We start from the raw sequence: 12859 nt of genomic DNA, 5'->3' as shown, positions 1-12859 counted from the left end.
AGTAAAAATTACAGGTCAGGAACTTAACCCATTCTTACTACATATTAGCTTATGGGAAAGTGATTTTCATTTAGCATGTTTTCATTTAGCAAGTCGTTTTTAAGAAACACATTAGGCATGCTAAACAAGGGGTGGTTGTACACTTGAATGGACAGGCCTCAATTTAACACATCTTACCTGAAATATTGCACCTCCTGTGCTGCAACGAAGTGTTAGGCCAGATACAGTAATCTGCTAAAGTCAGGTAGTGGTGATAGTAGTAGCCATCTGACTTAGAGATGAGTGTGCTTCACAGACTCAAGATAGCATTCACAGGAAATTACTAGAACAGTATGCCTTCCATAACTGTAGCTACTTACAGATGTTTGGGGAGGGAGGGAGAAAAATTAAAAACTTTTTTTTTCAACCGCAAATGCGGCAATCCTTGCTGTGCATTGTGACTGATGCACATAAATCAGAAAAGATATACTTTTAAAAATTTTGTTTTTCACCACAGGTATCACAGAATTGTTACAGCACAGGAGGAAATCATTTCGCCCATCATCTCTGTGACGGTTCTCCGAATGAGCAGTGCACCGAATGTTGGAAGATGCCTTTGAGGGATAGGCAGCATGACATCACTATAAGGGAAGTGCGTCATCTGATACAGTCTCAATTTCACTTTGGCCTGTGGGCAGAACAGAACACACAGCTCTGCTGTTGATGTCTTCAAGCTTTCTACCTTTGTATAGCTGTTATGTTCCTAGTCTTAACACGATGCGTTTACCCAACCCCTTATGAGCGATTGGTGCCTTTATAATATTATAAAAATATAACATGATGTTCAGCGATGGTCAAACAGCATGGCAACATGATTAAGCACAGGTACAACATGGTGAACAGACTTAGATCGTGCTACATGGCATACTATCGTGCTACCCTCGACAATTTGGTCAGGCCACAACAAGTTAGCAGCATCAGACAATGTTGAAATCGCAACGCATAAGCTGTCAGTTCCGTGAGTGGGACAGTACGTCGAGAGGAGCAGCACTGGGTTGGCTCAGTTGGAAAAGACAAGTAACCAGGGTGTGGACCAGACTGATAGCAAGTGAGGGAGAGTCAAACAAAAAAAAAACAAAGCCATCAGAAAAATTGGGCCAGAGAAGGTTACAATTAGAATGGGTGGCTTCAGGAGTTGCTGAACAATAAATTGAACAAGGAGAAAGGTCAAAGGGATATTGTCAGAATATTCACAAAATTCCCCAGTTTGAATTGGGATGCAACTGACCCACTATACAAATTCAAAATATTTAAACAGCATACAGAGTTATGGATTCTTGATTTGGGTGTATCTGAACCAGATACGCAAGCCATAAAAATTTGCCTACCAATTGGAAATGAAAGTCTACACAGAATGAACACGTCAGGATTAACAGCAGAAGAGCTAAAGGCTCCCCAAAAGATACAAACTACATTGGAAGGCTGGTTCAGAACCAGGTTAAACTTCCGCATTCATCTGCTAGAGTTCATGTCATTTCGACAACAGCCTACAGAATCCATAGACCACTTCATCAGCAGGTGCAGAGAAAAGAGTACGTACTGTGATTTTTCAAACATACAGCTAGCAGACAGAATTGATGATCGCATCCACTCCCATGGAAGCATTCCCGAAAGATCTACTAGCCAAGCCCAAAAAGTATAGCGTTAAGAGCTACTCAATGATGGACATAAGCACAAAGCGATTATCACAGGTTAACGAGGCTTACAGGTCCTAACACACAACCTCAATTGTTGACACTCACTAGAATACCTCAACCTAGCAAAACATGTGGAAGGTGTGGCCTTCTGCACTCACCAAGTAAATGTCCAGCTTTCCAGCAATTCTGCGAGGCATGTGGCAGAAAGGGTCATTGGCAGCAGCAATGCACTAGAGCAAAAGCTGATGCAGCTACAAAGCTGTACTCTGATCCAAAAAGACCATACATAATGGGTACCTTCAAGCAATAAGAACAACCATCCAGTATCCCATCAGAAACAAATGCATGAGGTGATTTACAAATGAGATAACGATGATGATGTGCTCAACGAGACAAAGAGCAGTGAACATGTTCCACAACGTCATCTCGTGGAAAACACAGATGCCATCCAAAGCATTTGCCAAGGTTCAAATTATCTGTCCAAAGAAAGTTGCCGCCTATTCGTTATTGGCCAAGATTGACACAGGAAGAAGTTCCAACATCCTACTTCCGCGGATTCTAAAAGACATGTATCCACAGACATAGGCAGCCATGGCAAAACCTACAACTGCACAACAAGATGGAATCATTTGAAGAATACAAGAGCACACAGAATGGTGAAGCTCAACTACATGTGTCATAAAGGAGGACGGGCTCATTGAGAATGTCTTGATCAATGACATTTAAACGCAGTTTTCAAACATTATCATTACAAAATACCTACATTAGCAGAGTTAAATCCCAGGCTTGCAGGTAATAATTCTTCTTGAAGCTTGAAGTAAAGTGTGGCTACTGATCAGTAAATCTCGTAGAGAAGCCCCAAGAGCTTACTACAATTTGTACTCTATTCAGACGATACTGTTTTCAACAACTTCCTTTCGGGCTGTTAGGCAGGATCTCTTTCAAGCTCACACGGACTGCATTACAGGCACTGTGCCATGATGTAACTGTATCATCGGTGATGTTACTGTTGTGGGGGGAAAAAAGCAAGAATGTGACCATAATCTGCACTTACTAATGCAAGTGGCACGTAATGAGGGATTGGTGTTTAACAGTCTGAAATGTGCCATCAACATGCAGATCGATATCTTTGATTCTATCTATTCCAGTGCTGGCATATATCCCGATCCAAGTAAAACAGACGACATTAAAGCCTTGCTAACTCCTCAAGATAAGGATGATCTTTGAAGATGTCTAGGTCTCTTTAATTTCTAGTCTCTATAAATTCCCAGTTTCAGTCAAAAATCTTCATTGTTAAGGGAATTGTTGAGAAAGGATGTGCCTTTCCTGCAGCACAAAGACCACCAACACCTCTTCAAAGCACTGAAACAATCAGTATCAGAAGCATCGACATTGCAATTGTGCAACCCTAGGGAGACAACTACCCTGGAGATGGATGTCTCACAGAAAAGCCTGGGGGCATGCATGCTACAAAAAGGGCCAACCCAATGGATTTGTTTCAAAATCTTGGTCCATAATGCAATCAAACTACTCCAACATCAAGGGGAAAACATTAACTTTAGCGCTTGGAATCATGTGTTTTCATACCTATCTATCTGGCAAAAGATTTGTGGAGGAGACCGACCACAAACCACTGGAGATGATTTGGCGAAAACCATTGACCAATGCATCAAGATTGTAACATCTCTGGATAAAAGGTTCAAGGTTATGATCGTGAGATTAGGTACAAGTCAAGTAACTTGGTGGTCACATCAGATACACTTAGCAGATTGTCTAACCCAGTGAAAACAGAAGATATATCCTTGAGTCTACAAGTTGCCTTGATCAACATTGAATTTGGAGATGTTCTCCAAATTGATCTGGTACATTTCATGCAACACAAATGCCAGCAGCTACAAGAAGAAACGGGGAAAGATTTACATTACAGAATCTGTGGAAAGCCATCAATGAAGAATGGTCTGATTCAATTCAGCATGTCCAAGAATACGCGAGACCATGCTGGCCTTACTGGGATGATCTAGGCATGTCCCAGAGAGTCATTTTTAAAGGCAGGCAGGTCATCAAAAGGAATCTTTGTGATCTGATATTCTGCAGCAACTTCATCACTCCACATGGGCACAGATCGGATGAGAAGACTTGCAAGAGAGACAGTCTATTGGCCACGAACAGGTACAAACAATGACATTCAAGTCGTCAGTAGAGCGAGGCATGTCAAGAGCATATGCCAAGTTAGCATAAAGCACCGCCAATTCCACATGAAGTTCCCACCTCTCCTTGGCCCAAAATCACATCCGACCTCATTCATTTCATCATCATCATCTTCGACTACTTTACCGAGTGCCCCATTACTTGACAATTGCACAATACGTCAAGCACAACTGTCGCACACACTCTAAGTGCCATTTTCAGTTTATTTGGTGCTCCTAGAGAGGTTATTACAGATAAATGTCCACAATTTATTGGTGAGCCATGTCAGGATGAGAGAGAGAAGTGGAATATCGATCACACTGCTACTACTCCTCCTTACCCTAGATCTAACGACCTAGCTGAACGAATGATTTGCACAGTGAAATCTCATTCTCAAATGTAGGCAGACCAAGCAAGATCTACACATTGCAATGTTACACCTGAGAAGGGGCACCTTTAAATGCAACTATTCCATCAACAACAGAGCTCGTGTTTGGCTAACCAGTGCATACCAATTAACCTACTCTTTGCCATTCTACTCTCTCAAGCACTAGACAGCAGCTTTTAACACTGCAAAAGAAGATGGCCAATGTGCACGATAAAAATGCACGTGCAGAACTGCCAAGTTCTGGGACAACAAGTTCACATCCAAGATCCCACAGAAGGTACGTGGCTACCAGCCGCGGTGACAAGGATTTGTTCAGAACAAAGGTCCTATGAAGTTATTACACACAAAGGGGCAACAATGAGGCATAACCAAGGACAAGTCAGATCCATTCCAGCTCCTCAAGCAATCCTATTGCATTGAGGACAAGGTCCCAAATGCAACCAGGAACAACATTCAGGAATGACAATCTGACAGATCACTGAGAGCAATTAAAGAAACCCCCAGAAAAGGTTACAAGATCTGGGCATACCAGCAGATTACCTCTATGCTTCAGTGGATCATAGATTCACCAACCCAAACACTTATGTAATGGCAACAAAACATGAACGTGTATCGTAAATAGTTATATTTCTTTGGAAGGAGGGGGATAGCATCTTTAAAAAGGGGGATGTTGTAATATGCCTTTAAGGGATAGCAGCATGCTATCACTAGAAGGGAAGTGTGTCTTGTGAGTCAGTCTCAGTTTCAGTTTCACTTTGGCCTGTGAACTAAACACAGCACACAGCTCTGCTGCTGATATCTTCAACTTTTCTACCTTTGTATAGCTGTTCTTATGTGCCTGGCCTCAACAAATGCACTCACAACGTGTTTACCCAATCCCTTGAGTGATTGGTGCCCTTATATATTTATAAAAGCACGACGTCATTCCGCCACCTTCTCCCCACAACCCTGTACATTCCTCCTTTTCAAATGATAATCTAATTCCCTCTTGAATGCTTCAACTGAACCTTCCTCCACCACGCACTCAGGCAGCACATTCCAGACCTTAACCAATTGCTGTGAAAAAGTTTCTCCTCATCTCTCCATTGTTTCTTTTGCCAAGTAGCAAAGCAGTTAGGTGCAATTAGAGAGAAGTCCAAACTGCACAGAAAGTCAACATAAGGTTCAAGTCCATTGGTAAAAAAAATCCATTTGGATTCCATCAGTGCACATGGAGCAAAGGTTTAAGACTTTTGCCAAAGAACAGCTTTAAGGTACACAATCAAGTTCATTCTAAAAAAAAAGTCCAAGAAGCATCAGTCAAGTCACTACCTGTATTGACTTAGAAATTATCTGGGTATTATGGGGTTTCCACTGTCTCTTCTAGATTATAACATGTCCACTAACTTCAGAATACTATAGTACACTTGTGTGACCGTTAACACTACAACTAAGGTAATTAAATGACTAAACATCTAAATTAATAGTCTCTCTAATGGAAACACTGATTAATGCTTAACTGGGAGTTTTGTTCTCCGCAAATCTTGAAAAATCAGTTCTATGAACTAGGAGTGCAATAAGATTTTCACTTTGCTTAATGTATCTATCTATCACCTTTGTGGAAGAATCTAACTGGCCAATGAAGGTAACAAAACCTATGAATTCAAAACAGTCTCTAGCCCTGTTTGTCTCACATGCCCATGCATAATTGACTATTATCTTGTTCAAATTGCAATAGATATCCCATAGGAATTTCCACTGTTGGAAAAATGTCTAAACTAGCCTCTGTGCCTGTGTGGTGCCAGAGGTGGCAAAAATGTTCTCCAGGCAGCAATTTTAATCAGCTCAACATCAAAGCATTAACCCCCAAATTAAATAGTCCACATGGGCACACAGTTAACTTTAGCTGGGCTCACATAATTGGAAATTATACTGCACTTTATTCGGTTTATTGCCACCCAATAAGAGGAGTACACATTCAGCAATACCACCAAATTTGCTAAGGAAACTTAAATGATAATTGCAAGTAAGAGTAAAAAATTCAAAACCTATCTTGTGATTGCCAACAGCCACAGAAGGGATGCATATACCATATAGGCTGGCATTCGCAGGTCACCTGAACATAAACTAGAACTCAAGTCTTGGAATGTGATTTGTTGCACTTGGGCCAGCAAGTTCACTAATAAAGCTGGAAATCTGAAAGATTTTCCTAATTCGTGGCAAGCATTAAAATACAAGGTGTTCAACAAAAACGCTAAAGTCCTAGGATTATTCACAGGGGTGTCGAATTAGTCAAAGCAGGCTATATTACCTTTCTAAAAAACTAAGTTACATTTGGAGTACTGGTTGCAATTTTTGGAACCTTTGAATCCTTAAATCTCAGTTCTCGATTTCTCCAAAATGCTGGTGTCCTTTTTAAAGCAAAGGTTCCAAAAATTGCAAAACAGCAAATATTGCAGACATGCAAAAGGAATTGCATTTGTTTCTACTGAAGTAAAACAGATCAGATTAGTAAATGCCGAATCATACAGAAACAGATTTGAGCAAGTTATCATATCTAAAGCGTGATCACAAGCCATAACTACAAATTACAGATTGTGGCATCTCGTCAATGGTTTAAGCACGCATGAATTGCTGTGTGTTGCACCTGTAAAAATTAACACATGGTCAGTCATTATTGAACAAACTTTATTTACATCGCTCCTACAGAAAGGGCAGCAGAGGGGGGAATATAACAAAATGCTCAGATCTTGCACTATATTACGCAGGTGATGTCTCATTCATATCCAATGCAGAATACCTGCGGCTATATATGACAGTCTCCAAAAGAGAAGCATCAGGTGACAAACATATAATGAAACTGATAATTACAAAGATTAAAAGTTTCAGATTTACTGATTGAAAATTGTGCATTTAACTGCGCTAAAAAAATTTTGAATATAATCAATACTAATTAAATGGCACAGTCACTTATCATCTGAATCCACTCCCACATAAACACACAAGTATAATGCACTTTCAAAGCTGGAATTTTACCTTCATATAATATTGATTTTTACCTCTGGCAACAGTTCTGGACATGTTATTTGTACACTAAAAAAGGCTAATTAAAAAAGCATCCACAATCTCCTTGAAAATGTTGCAGTCCTTTCCCAACTACATCAAAAATAGCATTTTTTTTTAAATATAGCTCTGTTCAAGCATCACAGCAGACATTCCAAACTGAATAGTGAGTTCACAAAACCAAGTCTCACAAAACGTGAGAAATGCGGCCAAAGGCAAAGCTCAGATTTTCTAGACTTGCAGCAAGGTTACAAGTACTGCAATCAATATTGAATAATGTATCTGTTAAATGTGGACAACTGGTAAAAAAAAATTCTGTCGATCTTTTATATTAAAATATAGTAATCGTGCTCAATTTTTTCTCTGCACAGCAGCTTTTCACCCAGTTAAGTCATTAACTCGACATATCTCGACACAGCATTTTTGCAACCAACCGCATTGGTCAATTTGAGTTAAAATTGTGTTCAGAATGATATCTATTAAATGCACAGACTGCACATTGTCATTTATGAAAAAGGCACACACACGCACGCACACACACATCATGTCCTAAATGTAATTCCCTACCTATCTTAAATTAGCGGATGTCCAGCAAGGTGACAATAGGGTTGCCACATCTGGTCACTGTGCCTCTGGGTTAAGGAAGGGGAAATGAGCCAGGATTTCCACTTCCAATTAGCACCCAGCAAAGCCCACTGGAAGAGCAAGTATGTTTGGTGTGTGAGAGCAGCATAAAAACTGGACTGGGATACTTCCTGCAGTCAAATAACCTGCCAACACTCCATGTTAAGGCTTACACACAAATAATGACCAGTAGGGCCAGTACTGGAACACCCATGGAACAGTCTCTTAGAACAGAAGAACAATCTGGAGTTTAAACAGACCCACCAAATTGTACAGCAATCAGTATATCAAATACAAATAGTATTTTAAGTAGTGAGTGTATTGCTGTAAAACTACCCTGGAGGTGCTGCCAGAGAAACTAACATTTACATAACAATGGACCTGTGACACAGCAAAGAACAGCATCTGAAGATGTAAACTTTTTTTTAAATTGTAAAATGTTAATAGAAAAATTATGCTAACTATTCTACCTTGCTTGGAGACAGCAGAAGCTACAGTATGAAGTCATAAAGCAATAATGTATGATATTATAATTTCACATAATTTTGTTAATGTGATAAATACAAGGTGATTATGGGATCCTCAGGTTGAAATTTGAACTTGGCTGTCAATTTGAGATGTTAGATAAAAAAAGGATGTTGTTGGTCAAACGTTGAAATCAATGGGCCATAGCTTCCTCGGAGTGCAATCAGTGTCGGATTGCCACTCCATGCCCACTTACTTATTCCAAATTTCTTCCATGCCTGCCTCACCCAACCTCTTGACTCAGGCTGGGCAAGGTCCAGGCAGCAGAGCTGTCTCTGAAGTCCTGCGATGCATGTCAGCTCCATCGGATTGAAGAAGGACACACCCCCCTTTTTAACAGACTAGTTGCCATAAACCAGGTAAGTTTAAAGGTCCAATTGAAACTGACAGGCCAGGAGGAAGGTAAATCACTAAGGTAAGTGGATAGGATTGGGAGGCGGGGGGGGGATGGGAGGGAATTAGGCATTGTGGGCAGGGGGGTTGCACATCAGCGGAGGCATGTCGGCAGTCAGGAGGGAGGTTCAGTCAGATCAGGAGGGGGGGGTGGTCAGTGGGAGGGCTGTCAGGCTTGCAGGGGGTTGGGGCATCGATTTGGTTTGGCAGGAATCCCACGGGGAGTCAGTGGTGGTGTCCAGTCTAGGCCTGTACAATAGTTAGCCAAAAATTAGAAGAGGTTTTAGCTCTTCTAAATTTTTCTGAACTATGTGTGTTACAAAGCCAGGACCATCCGAGGTTTGCGATTTAAATCACATTTTTGGATTGTTCCTAGAGTAGGGCAGTTGCCCAAAGTTTGCACTTCTGGGCAATTGCCATGCAAACCCTGACCTTTGAAGTTCCAAGGAGTGGCTCCCCAGCACATCTTTGGGGTACCCCACAAATCGGGGGCTGGGGAGCTCAGAAGTTCCAGTCCATTAATATAGGTAGGAACACAGTACAAGTGCAATGAAAAGCCTTATTCTTATGTTAAATTACCTCCGACTGTTGTGTATAACACGTTACCTTTCCAAAGAAAAATCTATATTTTTAAGAATGCAAATTGCTGGTTAAGAATATTCAGCTTAAAAGAATGCAATGGTTGAAAAGTTAGGTACAAAATTGAAATTGCATGAAAGTGTGTAGGATTAGATTTCACAGCTCCTTTCATAAAAAGGACAAAAAGAGATGTTCCCCAACAATCTATCTTTAAAACAAATTCAATAAATGTTGTACCATCCATTCTAATACAAATGGTAACAGTCCTGAGTTAAGTTTTGATAATACTCTAGAATCAAAATGAACTCAAAGGATGGTGGAAACCAGAGCCAATATTTTTTCAATTAATAATGAAGGGATTAAATTCTGTCCAAGTGGATAGGTTATTTGAGCTAGACAGACAAAGGAGGGCAAGGGGGATCAGTACAAGTTGCAAAAACAGAATTGGGTTACGTTCCGAGAAGTACTGTTTCCTGCAGGCTCACTATATTTAAACAGTACCTTAATTATGGAATTAATGTTGACGGTTACAGTGGTTATCTTGTTAGATAGATTCTAGTAGTTAACTTTGTCATGCAAGTATAGATCAAGGCTATTCCTATTCCCAGGGTCAAAATTGGGAAGCTAAATACTGCTAATTTGCTGCGATATCAGTCATTTCCTTTCAAACATTTGAAAAAGGAGGCTGCAGTTACCAAATTAGGTCTGTGTTGAAACAATAAGAATGTCACAATTGCCAGATGACCAGACAGGGGCTAGCATTAATCTTATGCTGCATATCACCTGCACCCCCTTCCAGGTACGTACACTGTTGTTTGTTAACACCTGAAATCTAGCCACAGAGCCTTAGAGCCCCTCAAGGAGTGTTTGTAGGGATCCCATAAGAGCAACAGACATAGTTGTTGAACTGCAAGAGTTTGATTTTAAGACTACTTTAAGTCAGTGAAGCTGCCATTTTTTGACTTAAAACTCAATTTACACCCCCCTATTTTTATGATCTTGGTAGCTTTCTTGCGCTTTTCCATTTTTACCTGTGTACTAATTGATCTCTTTTGGCATTTATCAAGGAGAAACATTTTTCAGAAAACTGTTTCACTCTTTGACTTCTTTATGGGTTTCCCATTTTCTTAATCTTCTCTATGACTATGGCTTTCTTTTCTATTTCCAATACATTTCTCACTCTTCCTCAGTAGATCTCTCACTCTCTCCTTTATCTCTCCATACTTCTGCCCTGGAAAGCCGCATTGTGTGGCACTGGCAAAGCAGGCAATAAATGAGCACAGAGCTGTTGGTACCAGTACTGGAGCTTTGCTCCACATTCATAAAAGGAAGAAAAGAGAAGGAATGGTATTCACATTCTGTCAGCACCCTCAGAGTCTCAGGCTGATCTTTCCTGGGCAGAAGAATGCTGGCATTCAGGGAGTCGTAAGCAAAATGGTTATGTCCAGGAGGAAGCAGGAAAATATGCTCTGACAAAGGAGAGGGAGAGGAGCGGGAGGGAGAGGAGCGGGAGGGAGAGGGTGGGAGAGAGAGGGAGAGTGTGGGAGAGAAAGGGAGAGTGTGGGAGAGAGAGGGAGAGTGTGGGAGAGAGAGGGAGAGTGTGGGAGAGAGAGGGAGAGTGTGGGAGAGAGAGGGAGAGTGTGGGAGAGAGAGGGAGAGTGTGGGAGAGAGATGGGGGGGGAAGAGAGAGGGGGGGTGGAAGAGAGAGGGGGGTGGAAGAGAGAGAGGGGGGTGGAAGAGAGAGGGGGGGGAGGGGGGGGGGGAGAGAGGGGGGGAGAGAGAGGGGGGGGGAGAGAGAGGGGGGGAGAGAGAGGGGGGGAGAGAGAGAGGGGGGGAGAGAGAGAGGGGGGGGAGAGAGAGGGGGGGGGAGAGAGAGGGGGGGGAGAGAGAGGGGGGGGAGAGAGAGGGGGGGGAGAGAGGGGGGGGGGAGAGAGAGGGGGGGGAGAGAGAGGGGGGGGGGAGAGAGAGGGGGGGGAGAGAGAGGGGGGGGAGAGAGAGGGGGGGGGAGAGAGAGGGGGGGAGAGGGGAGAGAGAGAGAGGGGGGGGAGAGAGGAGGGGGAGAGAGGGGGGGGAGAGAGAGGGGGGGAGAGAGAGGGGGGGAGAGAGAGGGGGGGAGAGAGAGGGGGGGAGAGAGAGGGGGGGAGAGAGAGGGGGGGAGAGAGAGGGGGGGAGAGAGAGGGGGGGAGAGAGAGGGGGGGGAGAGAGGGGGGGGGGGGGGAAGTGAGGGGGAGAGGGAAGGCCATGAGCAGCAGATTGACCACTGATAAATGCATAGCACATAATAAATCAGTAGCCACTAAGCTACAATAGTCCAAAGGCTTACCAAATGGATATACGGGTTATTTCGTTTACAAAGATAAATTTAAGTCTACTATATTGGGAACATTAGTATTGACTTTGAGAACTTACCTTATGTGATTTGGAATAGTTGATTGGTTCTTCTCCCATGTGATAACTGGAAGTGGGAGTCCGTCAATTCCACACTCAAAACGAGCAATTTCACTCTCCTCCACTATCTGTGATTCAGGCTGCTGATGAAATCGTGACAAGGCTGTCAAAACAGAAATTTCCTTTAAGTGTAACCAAACATAAATCAAACTGAGCTACAGCAACAACCACATGCTGAATATATACTTCAAGACATTAAAATAATTAAGTCCAGGGAACATTTATCATAATTATATTGTTGCCTTGAAATTGCCAATGTATCGTAATAGACTGGTTTTAATGCTGTCTTGCTGTTTTACACAAAATTCAAAACAGGAATCTGTATCAACAATAATTACAATCTTCAGTTGGTATTATGGCATTGGATTTAAATTTAATCTTTTCAGGGATGTTTCGGTGTCACATTAACAAATGTTCATCATTTTGGCAACACATTTTAAGAAAAATGATTTTCTAACAATAAAAATCTCTTGCCATTATTAAAAGCCATCGAACAGTAATCTCAAAACTTGATAATGAGGTCCTCAGACACATACAATACTTTTGCACTTTGGGAATAGGCCGAAGTCCACATTCACTGAACTAGAAGGCAGATTATTCAAAAGATTAATTACTTAAGCATAAGGTGGTTTATTTGCGGTTTCTTTGGTTTGTATCCCTGGAGTAACGCAGTTGTTTCAAATTCTCTTTTTTTTCTGCAGTTCTCTAATACACCATGCTCCATGCTTCAGTTGAGGAGAGAATGATGAAGCCGCATATATGCCCACCTCTTTGTGGATAAGACGATAATACCCATAACCATCCCATTAAGTGGAGCATTTAAATAACGAAGGACAATCATAGGCTCCTTCATAATCAGGAATTTAACTGGTTGTAGCTACTAAATGATCCCCATTTTCACACTTTTTGAAATAAAGAATAAATGGTACATTGTGAATTAACTAACCCAATAGTACCTTGTAACATCCAGTTTCCACCAAAAAAAGTTAAATCCAGG

At 41.7% G+C, this 12859-nt stretch overlaps 1 protein-coding gene across 1 annotated transcript in view; it reads right to left on the bottom strand.

Moving 5' to 3' along the window:
• Nucleotides 1-12859, bottom strand: part of igdcc4 (immunoglobulin superfamily, DCC subclass, member 4) — a 140827-nt gene that overhangs the window by 91564 nt on the left and 36404 nt on the right. The window contains exon 3 of the mRNA XM_078529957.1: nt 11824-11965. Within this exon, the coding sequence (XP_078386083.1) occupies nt 11824-11965 (142 nt within the window). The remainder of the gene's footprint in view (nt 1-11823; nt 11966-12859) is intronic.

This window comes from Cetorhinus maximus, chromosome 26 (genome assembly GCF_964194155.1).
Source record: "Cetorhinus maximus chromosome 26, sCetMax3.hap1.1, whole genome shotgun sequence".
NCBI classification, from domain to species: Eukaryota; Metazoa; Chordata; class Chondrichthyes; order Lamniformes; family Cetorhinidae; genus Cetorhinus; species Cetorhinus maximus.
The sequence above is the reverse complement of the archived record's forward strand: the minus strand, read 5'-3'. Positions and strand labels throughout refer to the sequence as shown.